Source organism: Haliaeetus albicilla, chromosome 1 (genome assembly GCF_947461875.1).
Source record: "Haliaeetus albicilla chromosome 1, bHalAlb1.1, whole genome shotgun sequence".
Classification (NCBI taxonomy): Eukaryota; Metazoa; Chordata; class Aves; order Accipitriformes; family Accipitridae; genus Haliaeetus; species Haliaeetus albicilla.
In genome coordinates, this window is record NC_091483.1 from 7,747,190 (window position 1) to 7,774,548 (window position 27,359).

Consider the following 27,359-nt stretch of genomic DNA (forward strand, 5'->3'; position numbering starts at 1 on the left):
TCAGAAAATTAGGTTGTATTAAAAACTAAAGAAAAGAAGGAAAGATGGTATCTAGGTCACTCTTAATGCATTAATATGTTTCTCTTCAAATTACTTTTTTCTAATTTTTTTAATTAATTAAGTAGTATTTGTGGTTGCAGTGTTCATGGATGGAGTAAAATTTCTGGTGATTATTGGTTGGGAATTTAGAGATGAACAGCTATGGGTTCCTGCTTTGTCCAGACCTAGATTTCTCTCTATCTTACCACGTTACCCAGGTCAGTGGTTATTTATGTAATGAATGTTTGTTCTGGTGCTTTTGTGTTAAATGAGCTTTTAAGGTGAATGGTTCCTCCTGCAAGGAGCAGAGCCTGCAAGCCCTTAGATGGATTTGGCAAAAGCACTTCTGTACTGGACTGCAATAATGGAAAAAAAAGAAAAATACTGCTTACCTTGCTGCAGTCAGCCCCTGTCTGTTTCTATCCCATCAGGAGCTGTAGAGTATTCAGAATGTCTGGGAGGTTTTACTTAAATTCCTATAGTGTATTTGATGCCTAACATCTCACTTAAATTCTATGTGATTTCTTGGCCTTCAGTTGTTGCACAGAATTTGTTTTCTGGGACTTAATTCTTGAATTTCTGTAATTGAGAAGAGGGTCAGTGCTCTTCTCCTTTTAGAAAAAAAAGTAAGTCTCAAAGCCCAACACAAATATTTATTTCTGGATTATGTTACAGACTCACAAATAATTTGCAGATGGAGACATAGTAACTGTGTCTTCTTATTCCACAAAGTAGGGTGGTGCTAGAATAATAGCCTTGATTTGCAGCTCTAGTGGGAGAATAACATTCCCAGTTGATTTTGCTGGTGTAAAGCAATCTGTGTGGCACTAGAGGATTTTCAGTCTTAGCTTTGCATGTGGTGGCATTCCTCTGCTGGCAGCACAAATGTATCACTGTGTTGAACCATCTGAAGGCAGTAAGCTTTTTGCAAATCCATTTTTAAAAGTCAAAAACAGTATATCCTGAGTAGTAGTAGTACCCAACTAGCAAAGACTTGTTTGAAATGACAAACTTTTTTCTAAAGGTTGTTTGAATACAATAGTATTGTTTTCAAATGAATACCCTTTAATGTCTTATGAGGATTACAGAGTAGAAGTGGAAAACAACTCCAACTTTACCTTCTCAGACTATACTTCATAGCTGAGTTTTAAGTCTTTGATTTACAAAAACATTGGCCAAAACTAGCTGATGGCAGTATAGTGCTGAAGTGACAGTTTTCTAAGTTGTAGTCAAGCAATTGCAAATCCTTTCTAAGTGGTTTTCCACACCTCTCAAGCCCTTCTTGTGTTGTATAAACATGATGGCTGTAAAAAAAAAAGTACTTTCAGCATTGAAGCAATGGTTGGAAAAGCTTGCTAATCCTCCATCCTGAGTGCTATGTCTGCTAATGCCTTGAGCAGTTTTGTTCACTCTTTGATCCAAGATGTTAATATAGTTTCATTAACTGCTGAAAGAGTAAAAAAGATAGCCTCTTAGGTTTTTGTTCCATTGCAGCCTCAGGGTATCAAAGCTTGCCCCAAAACGTGGGAAAACATTTCTCCATACATCCTTTTTGAAGATTAGAAATGCTCACCAGCTGTTTTACACAGGACCAGTGCTAAGTAACAGCCTTCTCTGCAACTAGGCCATTGACTACGGACTTGCTCTGTTGAGAAGGCTGAGAACTCAGTTCAAGAAATGTTAGTGGGGTGCTGTGAGCACAGGGGAGGTGTGGTAAACATCCTCCTCACCCCTCCCAATTAAGTTAGAGCTGTCCCCTTTAAAGTGTTTGCTTGGTGTGAGAAGCATCATATATGGTAAAAGCCACAGACTCTTAACTGTGAGTGGCAAGCTAGGCATGCAGACAAACACTTGAGATGTATCTGTGATTTAATTTTTTCCTTGTTTTAAAAAAAGCTGTTAGTGACCAGGAGTGACAGCTGTCTTAAAGCTGTGCTGTACATTATTCCTAAGCTCTACCATCAGCTTGATGAATAAGAGAATCCCCAGGTGTCTTATGTCTAATGGAAACCTTTTCAGTGTGTCTTTTTGGATTGCACTCCCTATTTACTGAGTCTATATACTTGGTTACAAGTCTACCTTCTAGTCTGGCTGCTGCAAACAAGAGTGGAAATACTTCAGTAAGAAAAGAATCCAATGTCTGATTTTATCCAACCTAAAAATACAATCCAAGTTAGCATCACTTGTTAGAATGAGGGGCAGTAAGTGCACATGTTGTAATTCAGATTCAGGATGAGAAACCTGCTCATATGTACAATTTGACTCAGTTTTCAGGTTTTGAGATGGGTTTGAAATTCAACAATTTAAAGATTTTAACCCAGTGTGTTCAGGCCCTACATGTGCTTAATTAAAACAAGATGTTATCATCTAGAACTGTCTTGTTTCTAGATTCCAGTTGTCAGTCAGGGTTTGGAGGTCTACGGTATTCCAAGGTTTTGGTATATTTATGTGTGTCTTAACAATTACAAGCATCTGGAGGATCTGAGGAGCAAAACAATGCTTTTTAAACCGTGAGTTTGCAATCCTTTGAAGTTCCATTGCACACTTGCCTTTTCTGGCTGTAAAAGCATGAAAGGAATTCTTGTTACCTACCTCTGTGATACTCAACCCTTCTTTAGATTTGTTGCTCAGGCATCTTTTCCAGGATTATTCAGTGGTCATGCTGTCATAAGAAAAAGGAAATAAGACACTACCTGTCAGTGCTGTGTTCTGTAAATTGCTTTGACTATTTACTTAGTTCAATTTGACTGCATTCCATTCCTGGTCCCTGTATTTCAAGCTTTCCAGTAAGCATGGGATTGATAATTAACATGCCAGATGCTATGCAAGAGCACCATCCTTTGGAAAAGGCTGGCATCATTCTTGCAGTTGGGCAAATCTGTACCAGTGTTGCCACCTGGTGTGCAAGGTGGGGTGTGTTCTTTCACCAAAGAAAGGGGAAAGGCTTATTAGTCTTGTTTATTAAGACACAACAGGGTTTCCAGGGCATTTCCTTGTTTTTCTGCACTGTGCAGAAATGAAGGACTTGACAGGAAGAGAAAGGGCAAAAAGGTAAATGACTTTGTGTTCTTTTGATGGGAAGCACACATTACATGAATGTATACTTTAAAGCATTGTTATGTCTGGGTGGTTTGCTTTGGTACAGACTTCCTTCTTACTAGTTTCAGCATAGCAGAGATATTGCAGGAATGCGCTCTTCAGAGTTTTTAGTCATCTGCTCTGTTGCAACAGCCCCTGGAAATACATGGATCTGTCTTCAGTGCAAGCAGTGCACATGTGAGCTGTAGATGAGAGAAATAAGAGTCAAGACAACAACCTGGCTGTATTTAAAAAATCATTTTAAAAATTTCCACCTTCAGACCCTTGTGTTTTCCATTGGGTACCTCGATAGATTTCACTGCACTTGACTAATGAAAGAAAGCTTTACACTACACCATGGGGTTTTCTAGGCAGATCCCCACTGTCTGTCTGTGAGGATGTCCTGCTCCCTTGCACATCTGGAACAGCTTCCCTGGGAGCGACAGCATCAACTGGGAGGTTCCACCAGTCCTCGCAAGGCTGCTACATCTGCCTGGCAAGGCCACCCAGCCTGGTAATCTTGTTTCCGCAAACCAGGCTGCACACTTGTGGTCCTTAGTTTGGGTCATGATCCAGAATGACTCTTCGTGACTGAAGTCAGGAAAAGCAGAAGCAAAAAAGCAAGAATATTTCCTGATCCTACCGTGAATCTTTCTTGATAAGTTTCCTTTGTGAACATAAGCCAAAATTTGTACAATCTTAACTTAAAGATTGATCCCTCCTTCTAAGGAAGACTAGTCTAAGTGTCCCTATGACAGGCTCACTGAAATCTGCTGTTGGCTTGTGCCTGTCAAAGGAAACACACCCCACAGTCAAAAAACGTAGTGAGTGGTTGTGCTGGATAGCTGGAGAGAGACAGCAGAGCTGCAGTCAGCAATAAATGTCATTATTCTACCTCAGAAGTAACCTGGCTTAGAGTAGCCATTTTCTGGATGAATATGTTGAGACCTCTTGTAGGATTTATGCTCTTCGGTCAGTTGTTGATATGTTCTCACCTGTTTTTGTTGGGACAGATTGTAAACCATCTGTCCTGGTTTCAGCTGGGATGTAGTTAACTGTCTTCCTAGTAGCTGGTACAGTGCTATGTTTTGAGTTCAGTATGTGAAGAATGTTGATAACACTGATGTTTTCAGTTGTTGCTCAGTAGTGTTTAGACTACAGTCAAGGATTTTTCAGCTTCTCATGCCCAGCCAGGGCACCTGACCCAAACTGGCCAACAGTGTATTCCATACCATGTGATGTCCCATCTAGTTTAGGAACTGGGAAGGGGGGGGCAGGGATTTGCCGCTCGGGGACTGGCTGGGTGTCAGTCGGCGGGTGGTGAGCAATTGCCCTGCGCATCATTTGTACATTTCAATCCTTTTATTACTACTGTTGTCATTTTATTAGTGTTATCATTATCATTATTAGTCTCTTCTTTTCTGTTCTATTAAATCGTTCTTATCTCAACCCAGGAGTTTTACTTCTTTTCCTGATTTTCTCCCCCATCCCACTGGATGGGGGGGAGTGAGTGAGCGGCTGCGTGGTGCTTAGTTGCTGGCTGGGGTTAAACCACGACACCATCTCAGAGAGTAGGCTTTGGTGCTACAAGCCCCAATACTGGGGGTTTTATAAAAAAAAAAAAATACTTGGAAGACTTATGTTTGTCATTGTTTTTATGTCTGTAAACTTTCCATAAAGCAAAAAATTTCCTGTCCTAAATCAAGAAAGGTGTGGTAGGACAGGAGCTGAAAGTTGGGGCTTTAGTTAGACAAGCTTAGATATCTGTGGGTGTCCTACCTGGCTTACAGTAGCCAGGGCAGGGTGGCACAGATTTCTCCCAGTCCCTGTTATGTGTCTACTGGCACTGTGAACCATCTTTGTGAGCATTAGATTGCCACGTTCAGGCAAATGAAGTGAGACACCAGTCTCTGAGCCATGGGGTTCTGGTATATTTTAAGGTAACTCTCCACCTGTCTCTTCCAGGCTAACTGTCCTGCTCTGTGTAAAATAATCCAGTATTAACTGAATAGGCAAGAGAAATATTTAAGTAAATCTAACTACGTCTATATAGCTATATATAATTTCATTAAATACTAGCTTAACTAGGACCTGGCATGCTGGGATTTCACCACTGAGAATTGAGACTCATTGTTTCTCTCACCTACTCTGTAAATACATCTATTAACTCTGTCTATGTGTGCATATACACACAATGTGCCAAACAGTCTCAGCTTTGTTTATCTAGTCTCTTTCTTCATGTGTATTTTCTTGAGGCCAAACAAAGTGACCACTTGATTATCTAAGCGTTAACCATTCACCCTTTCTCACAGACTTGCTTTTTAGACTTAGAAGTTTCTATTTCCTCCACCCTTGCAACTTTGAGGAAAAGTCATTCTGGTCACACTTGGGCTCTGCCTTCCCTGGGTTACAGCCCAAGACAGAGGTACCCCGCTGCCTGATGTGCTGCTGGAGACTAGCAAAATATTCGACCTCAGTGTGCTAGTGCTTTGGTATGAGGTGTAGATCAGTGCTCACTTTAAAGCAGACTGCCTCAAAATCACTCCCTTTCCTCCAGTGAGTGCTCACTCTTTTTCAGTATGACTGAAGAAGTAACAACCAAAGGCTGCACTGAGCTGCCTTGAAGTGCTGCTCAATTTGATTTTAACTGTTTTCTTATTGTCCAGGATGGCATGGAAGAAAGCAATACTGTGGCAGGGATTGCATGTTGTGGTGCATAAACACATATCAATCCCAGAAAGAATATCAACCCAGTACAGGCACTGGGATACCACCTATGTAAATGCTTTCATTTGAGCTTCCAGTGTGCAGAGAAATTACCCAATATGCTTGGGCAGGGCAATGAGAATGGGATGAGGAATTAGCAGAATATATTCCACAGGCTGCTAAGGAGAGCTACTCCAGTGTACTCTAGTTGTCCCAAGTCATTCCTTTTGAATTCATCTACCAGTATGTGTCATCATTCAAACCCACAAGAAGTTAAGAGACACAACCAGAGATGACCCGTGTTTGCTTCTGATTTTTCTTGGAGAGCAATGTTAAAGAACACTTAGTAAAGGCATGTTGAACAGTGTATTGCATCATCTTTCAGCAGCAGAAAGACTTTGGTTGTTCAGTCATAAATAAGTGCTGGTGTTGAAAAGATAAGCATATATGTTGTGACAAAATAAAATTCTGCCTTAATTCCAATATTTTTCTCCACAGTCCCCAGGAGTTCTCTGCATGTTTCTGTGTGTGAAGAAAGCCTTTGCTCTAGGCAGATAATGAGTTGTGAATCTGGTTTCCACAACAACCAACTGCAAACATGCCTAGTGTGTTATGCCAGTAGGGACTTAAAACCAGTGCTTTGCTTGTCTGAAGCAACGCTGCTGAAGTGTTAGCTGCTACAGATTTTCTTGCAGATTTTTCACATTTTCTGATTATCTGGAAATTTTCTTGCAGAGTGCTGTGGAGGTAACTTCCTCTACATCAGTTAAGGCAGAGTAAGATGTTATTTTTCCCTATGGTATCTTCACTGTCGGAGCGGTAAAATATCAGGTAGGTACTTAGAACTGTTTACAGTTCTTCATCATACCTTCTTAGAACATATTTTGCCTCTGGATTAAGCAATTCCTGAGTAACTCGGTATAAAATGTGTGATATTGCAAGTACATTGATGTCCTCTTACACAAACTTTTGAGGCTATTCACTTTTGTTATGCTTTAGCAAGCAAGGACTATATTGCTAAGGCACTGAAAGTAGCAATTTAAGATACCTGTCAGTTGCCACTTGATCATTTAAGCCAATTGAGGTAAAAAAGAAACTACCTACACAAGCATGGTGGGCACTCTGACCTGGTAGTACCACGTACAACTTAAACCATGAAATCTAGGTGGAAGAAGTGAATTCTGTGGATGTGAGAGCAAGTCAAGAGTGAGCAACAGCACATCAGAATGTGGGCAGGCTGGCCTGAAGCAACAGAAGACTTCTTGAGCTTCAGTTTGGTTTCTGTCTCAAGTCAGGCAGCTGCTCCAAGCTCTGGAGGGGATATTAACAAGTGGAAGTCTGCTAAGTAAATGGTATTTGTGACTGTAAAATCAGGTAAAAGACGGGATCAGTTAAAAGTGGGGACTTAACAGTCTTGCAGACAAGGAGCCATAGAGTTCACCTGGGCACCCAAGAACTTGTGCTGTGTATCCAGAACCTTCTTATACTTCAGGAGACAGACCAAAGATGGAGGTATTATCAGGGCTGTAGCAGTCATTAGGACTAAGTATTAGCTCATGTTTGTAGTTAAAAAGATAAAGCCTTGACCAGATGTCTCCACAGTGTCCGGGGCCGTGTTGCTTTGACAGAAATGCACACAAAGACAAAGAGTGTGCAATAGGCATGTGTGCACTGCCCTTCCTAGGCCTGGCTGCTCCTGCAGAGGTGGCTGTGGTGGCATTTTTGCAGCAGGATTTGGATGCTCTGCTTAGCACCTGAACCCAGAGCATTTGGAAAGAAATATCCACCTGTGCTGTATAGCTGAAAATCTCTGGATCTGGCTATGTATTACTAGAGAGGAATCTAAACTAGCTTGTGCATGGCTTTGTGGCAGGATCTCAGCACTTACTGTAGACAGACTTCCCAGCTGCTGAATCATTTGGCAGAAAAAAGAAATGCCTTGCTAGCATCCGAAGAATAAGTGAAACAGAGGAAAGTAGGGTGCAAAATGCAGACTGGCTGGAAGTTTGTGATGCCTGTATTGTTTTTTGCCATTAGATTTGTAGCTGAGTCTCTACCTTCCCATAGCATAGACAATATTGTTCTGGGGAAGATAGTAAATATGAAGTCACTGCTTTCTTGTCCTGCATTTAATCCCTACAGATCAAAGAGGATTTAAATGAGTTTCATAACTGTAAATCACTCCATTACCATGCTTGTGGGGTTCCTCAGGTATTGTTTGGAGATAAAAATCGCTGCCACCTGGGAGTTAATTCAGCCTCTGACCTTTTCAGCAAACAGTCAGAGGGTCTCTTATTCCAGTTTGCCTGCTCCAGGCTGCCATGGCCAGCCTCCTACCAGTGTCCCCTTCAACAACCTGAGCCACCTTGGAAACAGCAGGTTGGACACTGTATCTGCAAGCTCTGGAAAATGAAGGTTGGTTCAGCTACCAACTCTTAAGTCCTTCTTGCAACATTAAACTAATTTGGTAGGCCACAAATGAAATGTGGCGTGGCTGAAAGCTGGAAAAGTTGTGGTCAACTGAAATGAGGCATTCATAAGGAACGTTGGTGATCTTGAACATACAGCTTTGAAATAGTTTAATGTCATTGAAGTAATATACATATGTATAAAATAAATGTCTCAAAACAGAAGATCTATAACATTGTCAATTTTTGATTTAAAAACAATTTTTTGAAATGCCAGGATTTCTGAGAGCTGGAAATGCTGGTGTTTGGTGGGTGTCCTTCATACAGATTAAGTCAGTGTTTTATAAGCTTTTCTCAAAAGCTGAGTAGCAGCAAACTGCTGGCCAGTGTGGGTAAACATGCTTGGAGTTGAATATCCACTTGTACTCTAAATGTACTCGAGTCTTTTTGATTAGAATACAGCCTTTAAGTTCTGCTTAATGTAATTTGCTTACAGAAGGGAGAAAATGTCTTATAAGGACTTTCGAGAAAGCAGACTGAGGTTCTCAGACTCCCTTAATGGTCAGCGCTGGATATTCCTGAAAAAAGGTCTAGATGACTTCAGAGATGGCTTTCCTCCTTCATCTGATAACATGATTGTGTACGGTAGAAAGCGGCCTGTCTTAATTACCCTTCAAAACCGCACACTGAAATCTTTGTCCACAGTTCCACGGAAGAAAAGGAAGAAGTGTGCCAAAACACAAGTCTCTTTTTCCAAGCTCAGCCTGCTGCAGCAAGCCAGGAGGGATTATGTTGCACAGATAGAGTGCTGTCTGAACCAGCAACCCTTGATTCTCTACCCAAGCTTGGAAAAAAGTATCTCCGCAAAGGTAATGATTTTGTAGTCCTGTTTAAACATTGTTTCTTGGGAGAGTTGGAACAGGAAGCTAACCTAGCACGCAGCTACTGTGGTCAATTACAAAAAAAAAAAACACCACAGCAACTTGTGTTTCTTTCCAAAGAAAAAAGAAGGCAACTAATATTAAAGGTAACTTAGATTTAGACGGTAGGTCCAAATTGTCAGCAAGTTAATTGTGGAACAATATTACAAATGGGCTAATTGAGGAATCTAGTGCCTGCCATCAACAGATTACAGAAGATGCGTTACCTGCTAACCTATCACCAGGCATTGATACAAAAAGACATTATAGAGCAGGAAGCAAATGTAATCAGAACTGATAAGTTAGGAATATGCCCAAGATAGCAGAGTATATCTCATTACCTTTATTTTTCAGCCTGTTTACAGAATCATCCTCTTTTCCCAGTTTCCAGTTCTTCAACTTTCTTTGCTTCATGCAAGCAAAAGCTAGCAGGTCCTTGTCTCTTGTGTGGATGGGAACTTCTGGAACAGGCTTGTTTGGATGTTGCAGATGGAGGACAGTGACCAGATACAGTGGCAAAATTAAGCTTTTTGCTTGTAGTATCTCTCAAAAGGAACGGGAGAGCTTGGAGACTTTTGGAAGGGACAGGCTTCATGCTACAGAAGATGGGGTGAAGCCCCTTAGTACTGTTTAGCCTTGTCTAAGGGGATATACTCACCTAAGGCTCGGATGCAGTAAGATGATGGATGGGTTCATTGGGAGAGCCTTAAAATTCAGAAAAGGGAGCTGGGTCTCTCTTCTGTGAGACCAGGCAACAGCAGAGCTCTCCCTGATCCCAGGTTGCTGTTGCTGGGGCAATGGAATGATGAAACAAGGGATTGTACTGAAAGAAAGGAAACTTAAAAGCAGCTGAAGGAAAACTTTGTATATGGTACAGCAGATTGCCATAGAAGATTGCAGAGACTAGAATTTCAGCATGATTCACAGATCTAGCAAACAGCCTGAGTTGCAATTAATGCTTTACAGATTTTTGAACAAGGTATATAAATTGAGGCCTGTGGACTATGAACTGCCTTAACTGCTAGTAGACCCAAGGAGACATGCATGTTGGGCAGTCCTTCCCACAGCCCCCAAGCAGACTTCCAATGAGGTTATTTTTGAACACAGGCTGTCTTTTTGCTTGGCTGTTAGCTCTTAAGAGAGGTTGCTGGTGTCCCGGATCCTGAAATGCTTTTGAAGAGCAAGTCTGGCTACAATGACTATGAACAGGAGAACCAAGCCCTTCAAGAGGTGCTGGATCATATGGAGGACACGCAAAGCAGAGTAACAGCTGCCAAGACACGAGTACAGTGAGTATTGGACAACATGAACACAGCAACAAAAATGTCTCCAAATGCCCCCTTCTCTTTCATAAGTGGAAAATGGAATTTAAGCACTTAATTAAAACTTACATCAATCTATTAGGGGAGTAGTTTTCATTAAAAGATAAGTTCCCTTGCCTTTCTCAATGATACTGACAAATTGATTGATATCCCATCACCTGTTCAGAGACCAGTGAGGATTAGTTCTGACTGATACAGAAACATAAGGAGGCAGCCTCACTGGTGGTTAGTTTTACAGGCTGAAATAGCTAAGGCAAAATAAGCAGTGTCACTTTATTCTTCCCTTAGCACTTTTAATAATGGCAGAAAGGCAGAGTGATGGGCACATACAGCTCTGAACTTCAATTTTTTAGGATTTTCTATTTTGAAGGTGGCAGGTTATTTCAAGCCTTGCATCCAAACCTTGGGACTGCACTGTTAGATATAGCAGGTACAGCCCTTTCTTCTGTTTGTGAAGGTGGTCTTAGCAACTGGTTAAAATTGCTCAAGCTATTCTTTGCAAAAATCATGCAATGTACGGTGGTAAACCGCACCACCGGTGATCCAAAGGCATATGTGCAAACACAGGATCCAGCTTTAAGCTGTTGTCTAATACTGACTGTGTGGTGACAGCTATCACTGCAGCTAATCAAAAGGTGTCTCAGACTGTACTGCATTAATATCTGCAGCGGCACAGAGTCTCGAGGCAAAAACCAGTGTACACAGCTTTCCAAGAAGGTAGCAGCAAGAGGAAAGGAGGCCATGCCAACTGACTTCATTCCCCCTGATGAACATGTAAAGCGAGTAACCAAGCATTTTTGTGACTGGGTTATGTCTTTGGTAAGTAAACCAAAACCTAATCACTTCATTTAGGCTAAATGTCTTTGGACTTAAGAAGTAAAAATGTGGCTTCGGATTTGTGAATCTGAGAGCCAAAGTCAAAACCAAGATTTCTTGTTTGACACTCAGCTCTGATGTCCTGTTGTGACTAATAGGGCTCACCCCACCAAAATGTAAAGCAAGGTATAAGTATCATTATACAAAAATACAGCTAAGTAAGTTTGATTCAGAAAGTTTTGTTGTTTGGTTTGGGTTTTTTGGGGTTTTTGGTTTTTTTTGTTTTTTTTTCCCAGGGAAGCCATCCATGTCCAAATTACTATTTAACTGCCTCACCTTGGAGCAGTCCCCTTTTATCTGAAATTAATACACCAATTTATGTGTTGGTTCCAAGCTGACTTTGTGCTTGCCTCATCACTGTAATGATGCTAATGCGAGCATACTTGTAGATCAGCTGAAACTGTGATGCTGAGTTTAATAGTACTATAGACTGGGGTGAGGGGAGCGGGGAGAGAAATGCGTGCAAGAAAATACTAGTAATGAGATGTTTCTTTCTTCCCCATTCTGACACTGTACTGGGGTTATTGCTCCAGGGAGGAGGGAACTGCAGTATTGATGAAGATACCCTGGTGAGCTTGCTCAGCGCCAGCTGTGAAAGGGAGGCCACTGTCCCTTCACCTTTCCATGCTGTGAAATTCAACACTGCAGAAGCAGTGCAGTCAAAGAGCCAGAAGATTTCACCTCCCCAGTTAGCTATCAGGAGTTCTCATCACCTAAGGAGCCTGTCCTGCCAGGTTAAGGTAAAAGAGCCCACATTTACATTTGCAAAATTCTAATTGTTTTGGATGGTTTGTGGGGGAGGGTGCCTGCTGGAGATGATTGAGGAGCCTGTTTTTTCCAGGGAGCACTTGTTATTTCTCTATAATTGTATCTTAAGGATCCAGCGTGCAGTTGAAAAAGGAAATGTTCCATAATGGTTACTTTTTTACATGCAGCAGTGCAGTGAAATAGGAGAACCACGCACAAGAGTATTATTTAGGGCTCAACCATACAGTCTTTGCTGGTCAGACTAAAGGATTCTTGGCGGTTTTGCTTATATCCAAAGCCAATGAAATCAATAGAAAAACATGGTTGAATACTGTGTGAGCTTTGGATTAGGTGAAGGACATCATGTCTGACCCATCTCAAGATGGGGTTTGTTAGATGTTACAGTTGGAGCTTCAGGGAGTCTTCAGTGCCAAGTGTATCTGTGGCCCTGATGTAGGAGAGCAGAGGGACTGGTGTAGGTGTCAACAACTAGAAGCTGAAGCACAGGGCAATGACCATCCAGTCCCTACCTTTCCCATTACCTGTATTTTCTTTTAATCATTGAATACATACTCAAAGGCCGTATATGGTTGAGGTAAAAACTGGAGGAGGCTGTTAAAGAAGTGTCTCCGCAGTTCGAACCCTACATTTCCCATAGCAGAGTCTCAGGCATCAAATCTTATGAAAAAATAATTTATTCAAATGGCACAGCCAGGAAAAAAAACCAGCTCGAGCTGGGTGCCTCTGGAGAGGGACGCTGAACAAAGAAATCCCTGGGCAATTATAACTTTACAATCTATGCAGCCACCCCACATGCGTTCCTTTGGTCCAATGGTGATTCTGGGCTGCGATCTAACACCTTATTGGATTCCTTCACCATCTCCAGGCAGGCTGTTATCCTCTTGAGTTGCAGCTTCTGCTGACAGTTGTGACCTCCTTACCTTCTGGTTTGTGCTGGCTCAGGAGTAGGTCTTCTGCTTAAGTAGGTAAAAGTTCAGCAAATCTAGGTGAAAGTTAACAGCTTGTGGCCTAAGGCTTCAGCAAACGTAGCTACTCATGCTAAGTATTGCTAAATGAATAATATACCAAATCACACAATATTATGCTATGACCCCTGAGTCCTAATGCTAAGTGATTAACTCTGAGTGATTAATTCTATTTAAAATTTACTTAAGCTAAACAACTATTATTTCTTAAGAAGGGTTTTAGGGAAAATGTTTGCTAGAGGATTTTAGGTAAGAGGTGGAAGTTGGGCCAGTTCTGGCTTAACTGAAAGTTTGCATTTCTCCAACCCTGTAGCTAGTTTTTTTTCCATGTTCAGAAATTTGATTTTGAAATAAAAAAACATTCGTTGAGCCTCTGACTCACGAAGTATGAACCTCACAGACTTCCTTCCCAGGTTCTCACAAAAACCAGTTTAAAAAAAACCCAAAACAATGGTCAGATGACTTGAGGGTAGTGATGTTCAGAAGTAGCTTTTAATACTGTTTGCCTTTGTGGGGGGAAAAGGGAAAAAATTTCTAGTCACGCGTTCTCATCAGCCACCACCTTTGTACTGTATAGTTGTAGGGTACAAGATCATCCCTGGTAGACTCTTCAGAGGTGTTATTCAGGTTCTGTGACAGTCTCTGTACTGCCTATGGTATGAGGGACAAATGCGAACATGATGAAAGAACACTGCAACAGTGGTTTTTTGCAGGTCCTTTCCCAAACAAAATGGGAGAAGATCAGATACAGAGCGTGGTATCTTGATCCCAAAACATGGAGAAAACAGAAAGCTAATGAACCATTAAAAGCTCCAGAGCCAACAATCAACAGCCTTGGGAATGCAAAGAACTGGTCTGAAAAGGTATGGTGAATGTAAAAAAAAAAAAAAAAAAAAAAGTGATAATGTTCTTTTGTGACATAGCTATGAGAGATTATTTTCTGATGGGAATGTCTCTGGGTACTGTATTGTGCCTGACAGCCACAAACAGATGTGGAACAGACCATGTTATCCAAGCTGAGATATCCATGGTTCAAACAAGCTCATTCACTTGGATTAGATTGCAGCTTCATGGCACCTATATGTGGACAATAGATCTACAAGGCAAATAAGCAAGATTTAGGTGAAGTAGCTGTTGTAAATCTAGTCTCTTAAATGCTCATAGTATCGTATGTGGCTGAAATGCATTCATATGCGATTGGTACCTCAGAATGTTTTAGGGTGTTTCTATCTTGATTTTATTTGACTGTAATACCGATCTTGACAAAGGTGCTGAATTCAGCTGTGGTATGAAGTGTTATTAGGAGTTTGAAGAGCAGGCATGTTCTTCAATTGCTTGGTTTACTCAGACATAGGTTTAGTTTCCTCTTTATAAAAAAAGATCTACTCCATCTTCACACTTACTACACAGTAAAAAGGGAAGATATTGTTCATGCTCTAGAGGGCAGTCCTTCCAAAAGTAGAACTGAGGAGTTGCATGTGAGTAAAATCATGCCACATGCAAAGGGCTGGTGAGCTGGATGACAAGTGTCACTCCTGGTTTATGAAGAAACACTGTCTGTAAAACAAAAGAGGAACTTTTGCAGAGAGGATGCCTGGGAACAACTGAGCTCAGAAGAACACAAAGGCAAAGGTTATGGTTTTGTTAATGCTGCCTAAAAATAAAGGCAAAGCTTACAGTCGAATGATAATCCACCTAATTTTTTCCAGCCCCTCCAGGGAACAGACTGCAGACTATCGAGGGCAGGTGTGCTTACTTGGATAATGAAGAATAACCCTTCCTGCCTTCCTTACCAAAGATGCTGGTGGAAATGACTTTGTGTAGCACAGGACATCACATTACAGGTTCATAGGCTATAATTTGCTAAAATCAACTTCACATTCACGAAGCAACCTCATATCTTTGAAATGAGAAAATGAAATCTGAACTAGTTAGAGCTGTTAGCATTTAAAATACTTATTGGTTGATAAGTTTTCGTGAGAGCTGGACAGATATACGCTGCGTGGTTTCTTTAGGCATGTGGAACCTGTACATAGAAATGAAATCTGAATGTTTTATTTTCATCTACCGTGGAAATAAATTCAGGAGATGGAAGTCATACAGCTCCACAGCACACAGGCCTTTAAGGATTTCCTGGAAAGAAAGGGCTACAGAAAGCCTTGGGTGAGTCATGGGAATCTGCTGAGGGTATTGTCTGTGTCCCCATGTTGATGTGCTTGTGGCTATTGCTGTGTTGTCCCAAGGTCCTGGTTGTAAAACCGCCTAGATTAGGAACCCCCGCTTCTTCTCTCTTCTGTGTGTTGGAGCTTTTGGAGGGGAGGAACTGGTGTAATTGCAAATGGGGCTTCAGAAGGCAGCTGGGGCTCTGTTGAGCAGAGGGTCTTGAAAGTGGTGCTGGGATCCCCCTGTTCAAGCTTCACGTGAAGGACCAATACAAAGTGGCATCCTGGGAGCAAGTGAACAGGTACTTTGATGTACGCTTGGGACTCTCATAGCTTTGCAGCTTGCGTGGCTGACATTCTTACGTGCCATCAGCATGTGCAGAAGCCAGTGCTAATGTTAACTGTGGGTACAAAACGGATTTCAACCTCGGAATGCCTAAGAAGGGACTTCACTGAGTTTGATCTCATATCATAAGCAACAGCTGCAACTGAGCAATATATGCGCTGGAGTTTTGACCCTTTCTCTTTACATATTTTCATCTTTTTTTCAATTGCTCTCTAAGAGTCATTTGAGGCTGTTAATCATGCTTATGTTAAATCTTTTGTTTCAGTTCCTTCTGAAAATGCTGGCTGGGGGAAATGATAGTAGAGCTCCAGAGGAGACATCCAAAGCTTGCAAGAAAGTGACTGAAGAGATACGACAAAATAAGAGAAGTTATTTTCGTGACCGTGAATTAATACAGATTTCTAAATTATCTTGAGATTAATAGAAGCTAGTAGCTGAGCTGCTCCTAAAAGAATATTCTTCCATTAGAATAACCTTAAAGGTAGCTTTGAGTTACTTCTGAAATGGCCAGGTAGTTTGACAATGGAATGTGGACTACCACATTCCAGGCACAAACCACTTGGCTAGCTTAGCGGTGCTTCGGCTTGGCTAGAAGACACTGATGATGTCTTGTGCTGTAACGTGCTGGCTAAGTCAAAGACCCTGGTCCACAAAAAACTTATTGTTTTTTAAGCATCCACATTGTGCTTACTGCTTTACAGAATATGAAAAAGTGATCTCTGAATTCCTTAAGGCATAACTGGCTGCAATCTACATACCTACTGAAAAAATGAAACCTTCCACCTGAGAGTGTACAAAGCGACACTCTTCTGCAGAAAGATCCCACCATGGACAAACCTTGTGCTAACAAAAGTAGACTTAATATAGTGAGGCCACTAAAAATCATAGCCTGTTATATATTGCTACACCAAAAATACCTAATAAAGACAGCTGAAGCCTTTAAAGCACAGGAACTGGGCTGTCCCATAGCTCTTTGGCCTATTTGTGAGTTAAACTGCAGCTTTGCCTGGTTGATTATGGTCATAAGCTGCTTCCTTTGCTGAATTCCCTACTGTAAAACAGTGTCTTTGAGCTCAAGGATTTGTTTTGTTCAGCTTTTATATGTTCTGTAGTTTCTGCTGCTAAATAAACCTTTTGGTCAAACTGGAAACAGGATTATGAGGATAAATTTCCATGCTTTAAAAAGGACTTCTAAAAAAACTAGTGAGAAATCCCTCTTTAACTCAACATTGCATAAGCAACAGAACGGTATTTAGGCAAGGAGGACAGACGTGGGAAGAATTAAGTCTACAAGTACTTTGTGAGGAGGTAAAATACAAATGTATTTGTACAAGTTTGAGACAAAATGCATTTAGCTTAAATGCACTAGGAGGAACTATTCAAGAAACATTAAATGCAGCTAAAGAACCAACCTGACCTGTGAAGAAAAAGATGGAGCTTATAGGAAAGTATTGCCAGGCCAAGTGGGAAGGGTTGTCCCACCACTGTCAATTAGAGAACAAAACAGAGGAGTTCACGCCAAGGGAGGTATTCTTACTCCCAACATTAGGACTCACAAAAAAAATCCCACTTTGAAGTAGCGGCTGCACAGTCTGAAAAACTTGATCGTTCAAAGCAGGACATGGTTTTGTTGGCGCATGTAAGACAACCTCCAGCAAAGGGAGTTTCCCTCGTCCATTAGCATCCTCTTCCCTGGACTAGAAGGTCCCAGACCCTCCCCAGTATGCTCTCAGGGATAAGCAGGCTTCACTTGCTCCTATTTTACTGTCCGGGTCTTCAGGTAAGGATTCAGAGCCTGATTTAACTTGCTGTGTTGCTTTGAGTTATCATTTAAAACCCAGCTAACACAATCCAGTGCCAAAGGGTAGGCAGGGCTGTCAGCATAGGCTTCTCTCTGTGACAAAAGACGGGGGGAATGAATCCTGCTTTATTATAAAGCTGAACAGCATGTGGCGAGTTTGCTGAACACTTTTTTTCTTGTTTCCCAGTGGCTGTTTGCTCTGCCCAAGATTATCTAAGCAAAGTACTTGCTCACAGCTGCTTGGATAATAGTCTGTGCTTTGATTTTCTTTTTCCTGAATGCTTCTCAGGAATAGTCTGTTGTGCTGGCATTGCTGGACTCCCAAGATGTGCTGCAGGGTGATTTCCATTCCTGTTGTGAGTAAATGTGAATCTTCCGTTGTCTCTAAAACAGGATGTACAAACAAACGTAGAAACTTCACGTTTAGGCACACAGTTCAGGAGTAGAGGCAGAGCCCCAAGCACTGGCAAGTTCCTATGGCTGTAAACTGAAGAGCTGTGTTGGGAGACGAAATGCAGCCTCACCGTGACTCACTAACTTCTAACATCACAGCGCTCCTAGGTTGGTGAGCACCAGGACTTTCAAGATGAAAATGTCTTTGAGACAAACTTCAGTGAGCTTAGTACCTAACCACTGAAATACTAATAGCTGTGTCAGTACATGGCAGGAGTCTCTTTGCCTCCCGTTGCATTTTGCATTTTTTTTGAATTAGCTATCTTTTTGCGTGAAGGAGGGAAAAAAAAAAGATTTTTTTTTTGAGTTCATTTTCCATAACTCTGATGTAACATGAGAATAATTTATGTCTCAGTCCTCTTTACTCTTTTAGTCTTCAAAATTTGGCCTCTACAAGATTGTTTTTTCTTTAGGACAGACACCTTGCATATGAATGACTAGCCCCTGACAAACCTATGTTGAAGGCACTTGTTGCAGTGGTGAGGTAAAATTCTGATCTGTGGATTGCAATTTCAAGGGTGATTTAGGCAGTGTTTGGATTTTTAAACATTGATCCTGCACTGATTCACAGGGCCTTGAAGCAGCTCAGTGATGCGGAGCTGATCCTAAAATCGTAAACCAGTTCAGCCTCAATCTGTCATAGTTTGTGCAAGTGCATCATAATGTTTCTGTCCCAGTATTTCAGGAGGCTTTGCCTGTAAGTAGAAGCAGTTATTTAGGGAGAGCTCCTTACTTCACTGTGAAGGAGGAAAGAATATGCTTATAGACTTGGCTTTTTCTTATGAGTTCTTATTGAACTGGAATTAACACAGACTGCTGCAGAGAAAAGTTTATTTGATGTTTCACTAACAAAGCTACAATTATGGAAGTAACGTTTTTGCTGTTTTATTATTCCAATTATGCGTGAAGCCAGATAAGGATTTTTCAGAACAGCCTAAGGCTTTACAATCAGCTTGTGACAACAGTGAGAAACATACCAGCCATCCCAAATGTAATGCTGGACAACTTATGCACTCATACATGATGTTTCCTATGAGCAATAACAAGTGTAATGCATTTAAATGCAAGGTGCAATACAGAATCAGCTCCCGTATTTGGTGAGGGTTTCTTGTATGAAGAAAAAGACTACTTGTATGAAGAAAAAAAGAAGGAATGAATCCCTAACTAGGGTCCTGCTCTACCAATTGAGTCACCTTCGCAGAATTTCTTGAAACTTTAAATGCAAAATGAGGAATAAGAAAAGAAATTTGAGCCAACTTGATTTTTTTTTTTCATCAATTGAACTGGGATAAGGGGTGGAAGAAGGCAGCAATATCAGTAAATAAGCATGGAAAGTGAAATATCTAACACGTCCTAGAAAAGTTTACTATTCCTGGCACAGCTGAGGGCCTGGCAACTTTGCAGAACCGTTCAGTGTAGCGCTGTCTTTTGATCTTCTCTAAATGTGAGAACTAGAAGCTTGCAGTTGTCAAAGTACTAGAAGGGTCTAGAATGCCCAATTGTAAAGTAACGTTGAAATCTGAATTCTTGGTCTCATTCCCCCATCTTATCTCTCAAATATGATTGTACAAGAGCCTTCTAATAATGGCACAAATTCTGCTAATCTAATCAAAGGGTCTTGTATAAAGGTTGTGCAGAGGTTTGCTTTACATTGCTCATGGAGGGAAGTACACGGACATTCCTGCTGATGCCCGTGGTAGCCTTGTTTAGATGAAGACCGGTGGAAAACTGTCAAAAAGACAGGTTCCTTGACTTCAGGGGAATTACTGATTTATACCTGCTGAGGATCTGGTCTGTATCATGTGATAACATATGAGATGTATAATAATGGCATTGCAGATATGTTCCAGGAATATGAGAACAGAGTCAGCCTATGACAACCAGTCTCTTGGGAGATGGCACTAGTCTGATGTTGAAAACAATATGAAGAGGCGAGCTGGCATTACTCTGGGAGCTGATATTTTGGACACTGTCATCCAGGTACTATGGTGCTATACATGTATTTTTGATAGGAACACTGAGTGCAATGAGGCATTAGTATAGCAGTGGATTTTGCTAATCGGCGTAGCAGGATGCTGGCGTCAGAACTGCTTTAACATCTCTCGTCTCCCCGTGGTAAATGAAAGGGAAGGTTGTGGTGTAGCACTTGTCCCTGTTGTAAGTGTAGCAGGTTTCAGGTTCGTTGCAGGAGGTGCTCTGCTGGGCCTGGTATATCTCACCACCCAGCTCAATTTCTACAGGATTGCATTTTTTGCAGCTGGAAGACATGGAGAATAGAACAAGCGTTAAGAGTTGTGAGGAAAAGATGCCCCTGTGAAACCCAAATCTTCCTTGCTGATCTACAGATGTAGCTAGGGGAGTACTGTGGCCTTTCTAGGTTTTACACAGGAACTCCCAGCCAGATGCTTTTAGTGTTGTCAAGCTGCTATTGGGAAGACTGGTCTCTAAAAGGGAGGGTTAAACAGGCAACGTGTAATTTGCTGATATTTAAGACATTCGAGATGAACAGGGGTCAGATCTCTGTAAAGGTGAGACCTTTTTATGTGAATTAATCACAGAGATAACAATTTCTTGGCTTGCAACAGAATATGAAAGCTAGGCTCCGTGGGGAAAACTCTCCTCTGTGACCCTGAGTCACCTTCTCTACTGGCCTTCAAGCATATTTCTGAGCTGCTGCGGGCAATGCTGCAGGGGAGGTTAAATCTTAGGAAGTGAACTTAATAAATAAAATTACTTACAGTTCAGTCATGCGGTAGACGAAAGTGGTTCTGAGTGGGGACATGGGGTCAGAGATGTTCTCTCGAGCCTTCAGGGGGACTCTGCAATGGAGGGAAGAGAATCACTCTCATGAAAACTGCGTATTAAACAGGGGACTAGGCTGCTGTGAAGAATTCTCAACCCTCATCTTGTTCTTCAGGTTTTTTCCATTCCGACCCTTCTCTACAGCAAAGTCCAGGAACGGCAGATATTGGCCCTTCTGTGCCCTCAAAGGCAACAACCTTCCCCAAGAGGACTGCAGCAATTTCTGAAAGTGCCACTTTCAAGGTGACAGTGCTGATAATCCTTTTTTTGGTTTGTGTTTTGGTTTTTAAACTCTGAGCTGGTAGATGCCCAAGAGGCTTACAGGACATAGAGATGTTTAATTAGTATTTCTCCTGTTACGAGCTCTACCAGAACTGCAGCTCTGAGCCTGAACTTGGTCCATGTTTCCAAGAGACACACATACTTCTGTAAGGTTTCTGTGAATAAAGAGGACAAAATCCTACTCTTGAACTGAGATCTGCCTCACAGGATTAATCTTTTTCTGACAGTTTAGGCATTAACTAGTTTTTCCAGCCTATAAAATAGCAGACTTGCTATCTGATCGGTAAGTAAGGCCAGTGTCATGGGCCCAGTTTGGTTTCAGATTAGATCAACAGTAGAAAGGTTATTCTACCTCCCCAGCCTATTTTTAAAGTTACTACTGGACCACTTAAAACATGGAGATGTTTTTTTGTATCTGAAGGGACCAACACCAGATAGGTTCGTGTGAGCTAGAAAAACATGAAGAAAAAGAAAATATTCTAGGATACCATAGAAAGCAGCCCATGGGAAAAACAGTTCACTTCATCAGTGCCAGGACATGGGAAACAATGCAAAGAAAATGGATCTCATATAATGCTTCGTCTCCTGCTCACCATCTCCATGTAATATGTGTCTGCCACTTACAGGATGCGTATGTTTCTCTCCAGGATTTCTTCATTAGGATTTTCTTTGGAGGGGACGAACTTTGAGGTCACTGTTACACACTGACACTTGTTATTGACCAGCACATGTTCCTTGTTCTCAGAGTCCTGTGGATCACCTGCAAGCACAGGATATGCAGTCCCTGGGTCAAGAAGAAAAACCTTGAAACCTGCTCTAGCAGAAAGCCAAGTGATGAGAATACCAGAAATGCACCATTATGGTGTCTGCATGGATTGAAGTCCAGGATACAATAGGTAAAAATGACCCTCTTGGCAAAGATGAGTTCAGCTGTCTTCCCTGCTCAGTCTACAGTATGCTCTGTATGTAGAGGCGATGGGACTGGGAAGCAGAAAACCACGAGTACGGACACTGTGTGGCTGGTGAGAGGCAAACCTGCAGGGGTTTCTCATGAAATGGGAAGAAAGTCCCCTTGCAAGCCTCAAGCTATACCTGGCAATTCTTCAACTGCTGCTTTTACCCTGACAGGGGAGGTTACCCAATTCTTCTGTCATGCACCACAACTATTCTAGGAGTCTAAACACTAGTTTGGGTGTGGCCTTTAAATAAATATCTCTGACCTTCCAATGTGGCAGATGTGTCAGTTTTCCTTGAGTGGTATATTGTCCTTCAGGTGCCTGAGGGAACAGATGCCAAAAAGCACTACAGGACCCAGCAAGAAGGCAGCCTGCTAACCTGGCAGTGAAAGGCAAGGGGCCCTTATGATGCTTGTGGTTTGCAGGGAAAACTACCATCCTGATTTCCTTACTCAAATAGAGAAGAACCAGCTTGGGTATGTCTCCTGCACTTTTAGCATACTATTCAATATGAAACTCAGTCAAAATAGGGTGAAACATCCCATCTGTCACCCAGGAGCTTTTTGAATGTTCCTGGTAGCATGCAATGCCTTCTTACTGTGCAAGTAGATGGATTTGAAATAGCTTGTTCTTTGCTATTTGGTTTTCCCCAACCCAGAGCCTCTTGTTGCTTCACCCACAACAAGCCAGCCTTGCTTTTATATGCACACAAAGTCATACCCTTCTTAAGTGGTTGTTTTTACACTCTGTATTTCTAAATGCTGCTAAAATCAAATTCACAGCCATTGCTTTGCAGCATCACTTTTCCTACAGCACCTTCAGCCTGCTTAGAAGTACCAAAACTAGCGATTTTCTTAAAATTTTTTTTTTTAAGACTGGGACAGTTTATGTTGGGCTCAGGTGGACCTTCAGTTCTGGGGACTTGCCTACTCTGCTTGTCCCTTGGTTTAACCATGGAGAGAAAGAAGAAACGGGCTGAAAACATCTGTGTTCATCGTGTCTGTGGAGGATTTTAGAGTCACTTTGACTTAAAAGCTTTGGTCCTAATAGCTGGATTTCTTTAAGTTATCAAAGCATGGATCAGTAAGGAAGCAGACACACATATTGCATAAGTTAATGTCTGTGTTTTTCCTTAATCTCCATGTCCCAAGCTGCTGGGTTTTATGAACAACAGACCCTGTTACTATCGGGTAAAAGGGGTAGTGCTCAAAGCCTGTGGGAGCAACACGAAAGCTGGGATCCAGGAGCAGCACGTGGATTCCCGAGTTGGACTGTAAGATTTCTGATAGTTAGCCACTGTTGGTGGCAGCTTACAGTCACATGAAGCTGTCTGCAAGACCAAACAAGGTCAGATCCTTTGCAGTATTGACTGGCAGAGCCCCCAGGTATCTAGTCCATACAATGTAATGCATATGGTATTCCAGGTTTTCTATCTGAGGCTTCTTGGAACTTCCTTCCTGCCCCTACAAAATGCTGGTCTCGTCGGCTTCCATTCCACTGGGTTATCTTCTGAGAACCTTGCAGGCCCCATAACTGTGAAAAAGGCACCTAAATCGTGTAAAATGATGCCTCAGACCGACCCTACAATTCACCTGCTAGTTACAAATGCTGTTTCTGTGGCAATTGGTGGCAGAATACCTTCTGAAGAAGATTGACTGTGGAGTTTCTCAGTTAGGAGGGAAATTACTTTGCTCCCTTGCTTTGGGCAGTGGAGCAAGCCACTACAGGCATGTGGAAGATGTTGCCCTTTCTCTTGCTCTCAGGTTTTCTTTATCCTGCTATAGTGTGCCCACTGAGCCCTTTAGAGCAAGGGCTGGTTTTAACATTTCTTTGTATAGCATCTGGCACAATTGGCCAGCTGAACAAATGCCACTGCAAAATGTGCACGTAGAGTGCAAGTCCAGTCATACTTCCAACTGCACTGTGCCCCACCAAGGCAGAAATACATAATCCTGTCTGACACATGGAGATGGTCATTATTTGGAATTTAATGGTGCTTGTCTCTTTGTACCCCCGATTCCAATATCTGTTGCTCTGCTTGCTTCCTCTCTGCCAACTCATCATGCAACATGAACACTTCCCTCTGAAGCAGAAGCTTACTACAAAAGTTTCTTTAGTGTCTGCCTCCATGAGTCTTGGCCTTTCTTTTGTCTTACAGAAACTCTCTAGCTTCTTGTCCTTCACATAGACCTTGCTCTGGTGTCTGTCACTGTATTTTATCTAATGCTGTATGCAATTCTTTCTAAGCTCTTAATCCAAAGCCAATATTCATGTCGGATCCTATTGGCTTTGGGAGTTGTCCCAAAACCTTTGGGGAGCAGGCTTTAATTCATCTTCTAAAATTATATTAACACACTCTTTTATGAATATACAGGGGCTTTTGACTGTACTATAAAAATATTGTCCTGATTTAATTCATCATGTAATACCCTTGGCTTCAGTAACTGTAAAAGATACAGGTACTCCATATATTTTTTTAAAGTAAAACTTCAAAGCTCCAAGAAAGAGAGTTTTATCAGCAATTCTTCCATGTGTCACCCAGTAAAGTCCCTTTGGGGAAAAGGTAGTTAAATACAAAATTTCCTAATGCCCTTCTAAATGTCTGTAGGTTGGATTTTCTGGTGCGTGTTTTACTGCAATATGGTGTTCCCTCCCTCCTCAACACTCACGCGGATATTTTTTTCACGAAATTTCTCATCTTCCAATATTGGGTTGTCCTGTAATACACTGTGAAGCCCAACAGAATCCAGGTGCAGCATAGTGAAGAAGCAAATGCATTCCAAAAGTATCTGTTCAAACTCTGCTGCAGGTCCAAGTGGCTACTTTATTAAAGAAGGAAGAGGCTCAATTAGCCCCAAAATACGTTCATTTAAACAGAAGTAGTACAAACAGAACTCTTGTGGCTGCATGTAACTAATTTGACTTCCTCTCTAAGCTGCTTACGTGTGTGTGTATCTCTTAAGCTGTGTGTATGAACGGGGAAAACCAGACTGGGTTCTGCGTTGTACCGACACAGTATTTCTCAGCATTTTCTGCCTTTTCAGCTAATCGATTATACAGCTAGTCACTTTTCATATGAAGCAGTACTTGCCAAGGACCTGCCTGGGTAGGCAATAAGATGCCCTTTCCCAAAAGTTGGAGGCAATGCAGGCATACTGTTGTCCATGCTGTTGGGATGATTATTCCTGAGCACCGATTTAATGCTGCGGACCACATCCACCGTGTGAATGAGGATGACTTTGACTGTCGTATAGAGATCCGGCATTAGTATACTCAGTATCTGCTACCTGCAAACCACGCTTTGGAGTGCGCTGGAATGACAGTCTGATCTCAGTCTAAGTCAAGAGTCTCCAAGAAATTCAGTGGAGTTATACGATAAACTACATTTTAATCAGAAATAAGTTGGCTGTAGCTATATGGCAGGATTACCGGGAAGATCTTAGAAGTTTCTAAATCTAGCAGGTAAGAGTCTTGCAAGCTTCCTAGCACTGCAGAAAAGCAACCATGTACGTTTGCGTCTCGTTACTTCAGATATCCGATCAAAAACGGGTAATTATCAAGTCTTAAATTTGCAGCTAGTCATCACTTCTTTACTCTCAAGGCAGCAATTAAAACCACATAGCTCCGTGGTGCAGACACTGAGGTATCCAAGTACCACTGAAGCATGACTGCTTGAGCAGGCTTTGAGGTCTGATTTTTGGCTATTAGAATAATTAATGGCTGATCGCACAAAACCCATCACTGATATCTTAAGCGCAGTTTTCCATGCTTTTCATTTATCACCTACCTGCCACAAGGATGAACCCCAAGGAGATGGCCAAGGCCACGCACAGCAACAAAGAGCTCTTCATCTTGCCTTCCCTTCTTTTGAAGAACGCGAGTGGAGAGCCGGTGTCTGCCTATAAGGGCGTGTGCAAATGATATGGCTATTTGTTTCCTAAAATAAACAGCCCAGCCAGCTAGCACTGACACTGTGGAAAATGTGGCTGGGGACTGAAACCAGGCATGTTCAACGCGCAAAGATCTCTGGCTTTCAAAGGTGAAGGGGGGCAGGGAGTTGCACCATTACTGTGGGTTTTTATTCTGTTAATCACCAACAAGCCATGAGCTGCTAAGAGCAAGGGAGAGCAAAACCGCCCTGGTCCTTAGGGGACAGCTTGCCATCAGGGCCAGTGGTGCTTTCCCACCTGGGGGTGAGGAGCGTAAGGTAAGAACGCGTCCAGATAGCCAAGGGGCAACAGCTCTGGCTCCTAGTTTTGAGAAATCAGACTTAAAGATCACTTGACTCATATAAAAAAAACACTTCAAGATCAGAATTCTGTTTGCACCAGATTCTGTGCAAGCCTCTATTAAGGGTTCGACCTGCCCCCAAAGAACTTGCAGTCAAAACAAGATGAGAGAGGGGAGGGGGAAAAGAGATAAAGCAACAGCAGGTCTGTGGCAAAGCTGAACTGTTCCTTCAGCTCTGCCCACAGCATCGAGAAGGTTTTTTTCTTATGAATGGAAAAGGGACTCTAAGGGATTTGAGGTTTATGAAAGGCTCTGAAGCAGGTCCCAGGCAAACTCCCCAAGGTACTGGGCAAGCAGGCTTTTCCTGAAGGTGGGAGTATGGGGGAGGACCTGGGATTTTTTGTCACAGATTTGGGATCACGTGTGTAACTCTGAAGAACAAACATTGCAATGTAACTTGCAATGACCAGAGCTGTCTCTGTAAAATATGTACGTGACTTGCACAGAAAAGGCCATGTTTTAAGGGAAGCCCAATCTTAGCAAGGGCCTCCGAACACCCGCGTCGGGGGACGAAAGGGGAGGCAGAGCAAAGTACGATGCTGGCAGGCCCATTCTTAGCCGGTGTTATCGCATCAGTGTTTCCTCAATTTCTGCTACCTGCAATATGTGTTTGTCTCAATTAACGTTAGCAGCACATGGTAAATCTCCCTGTGTTCAGCAGCTTTTCCTTATGCAGCAGAGCAGCAGCCCGGTGACCAGATACAGGCTTTTCACACAGCCCATTGCGGCCCTTGGCTCACCTGGGGTTGGTTGCTAGTGCCAAGCTCTCAAGAGGCTAACGTCATTAAGCAACGCTGCCAAGCATCCCAGCTCCTGGAAGGGCAGCCTGTCACCTTACAGGATGTCTTCCTTTTCTTCAGACTTTGCTGGCTGGGTCCCTAACACTAGAGCTGCTCAAAGAGCCTGGAATCTGTGTCCTGAGCTTTTTCTTATAGTGCAAACATCTCATCTGGCAGTTGCATGATGCAATGAGCTTTTGTGTTGCATCAGCAGCGCTCACACGCAAGGTTTCCCCCTGGCAGGTGCAGGGGGATGATGGGTGCAAGCTTAGCTCATAGCAGGGCTTATGCCCTAATTCTTCTTTACAAACCTTGTTTTCTCACTAGGGCTCCATCTTCAGGGGGGCAAAAATTTTGTTTCCTTTTCCCCTCCCCAGGAAGTATTGCCAACAGAGTTTTTTTGTAG

At 42.2% G+C, this 27,359-nt stretch overlaps 2 protein-coding genes across 2 annotated transcripts; one reads left to right on the forward strand and one right to left on the reverse strand.

Moving 5' to 3' along the window:
• The first annotated feature begins 8,639 nt into the window (after positions 1–8,639).
• On the forward strand, positions 8,640–16,740 carry FAM47E (family with sequence similarity 47 member E). Its single transcript, XM_069778095.1, has 7 exons — positions 8,640–9,100; positions 10,283–10,440; positions 11,142–11,292; positions 11,883–12,089; positions 13,796–13,945; positions 15,168–15,245; positions 15,856–16,740. The coding sequence occupies exons 1-7, from the start codon at positions 8,738–8,740 to the stop codon at positions 16,003–16,005; spliced, it is 1,257 nt and encodes a 418-aa protein (XP_069634196.1). The 5' UTR covers positions 8,640–8,737; the 3' UTR covers positions 16,006–16,740.
• Positions 16,741–18,658: 1,918 nt separating this feature from the next.
• JCHAIN (joining chain of multimeric IgA and IgM) lies at positions 18,659–25,897 on the reverse strand. The gene is made up of 4 exons (XM_009920953.2): positions 25,672–25,897; positions 21,553–21,688; positions 20,583–20,663; positions 18,659–20,101 (listed from the first exon to the last, which is right to left on the reverse strand). Exons 1-4 carry the CDS (start codon positions 25,733–25,735, stop codon positions 19,900–19,902), a joined length of 483 nt encoding a protein of 160 aa, XP_009919255.2. The 5' UTR covers positions 25,736–25,897; the 3' UTR covers positions 18,659–19,899.
• Between the last annotated feature and the right edge of the window lie 1,462 nt (positions 25,898–27,359).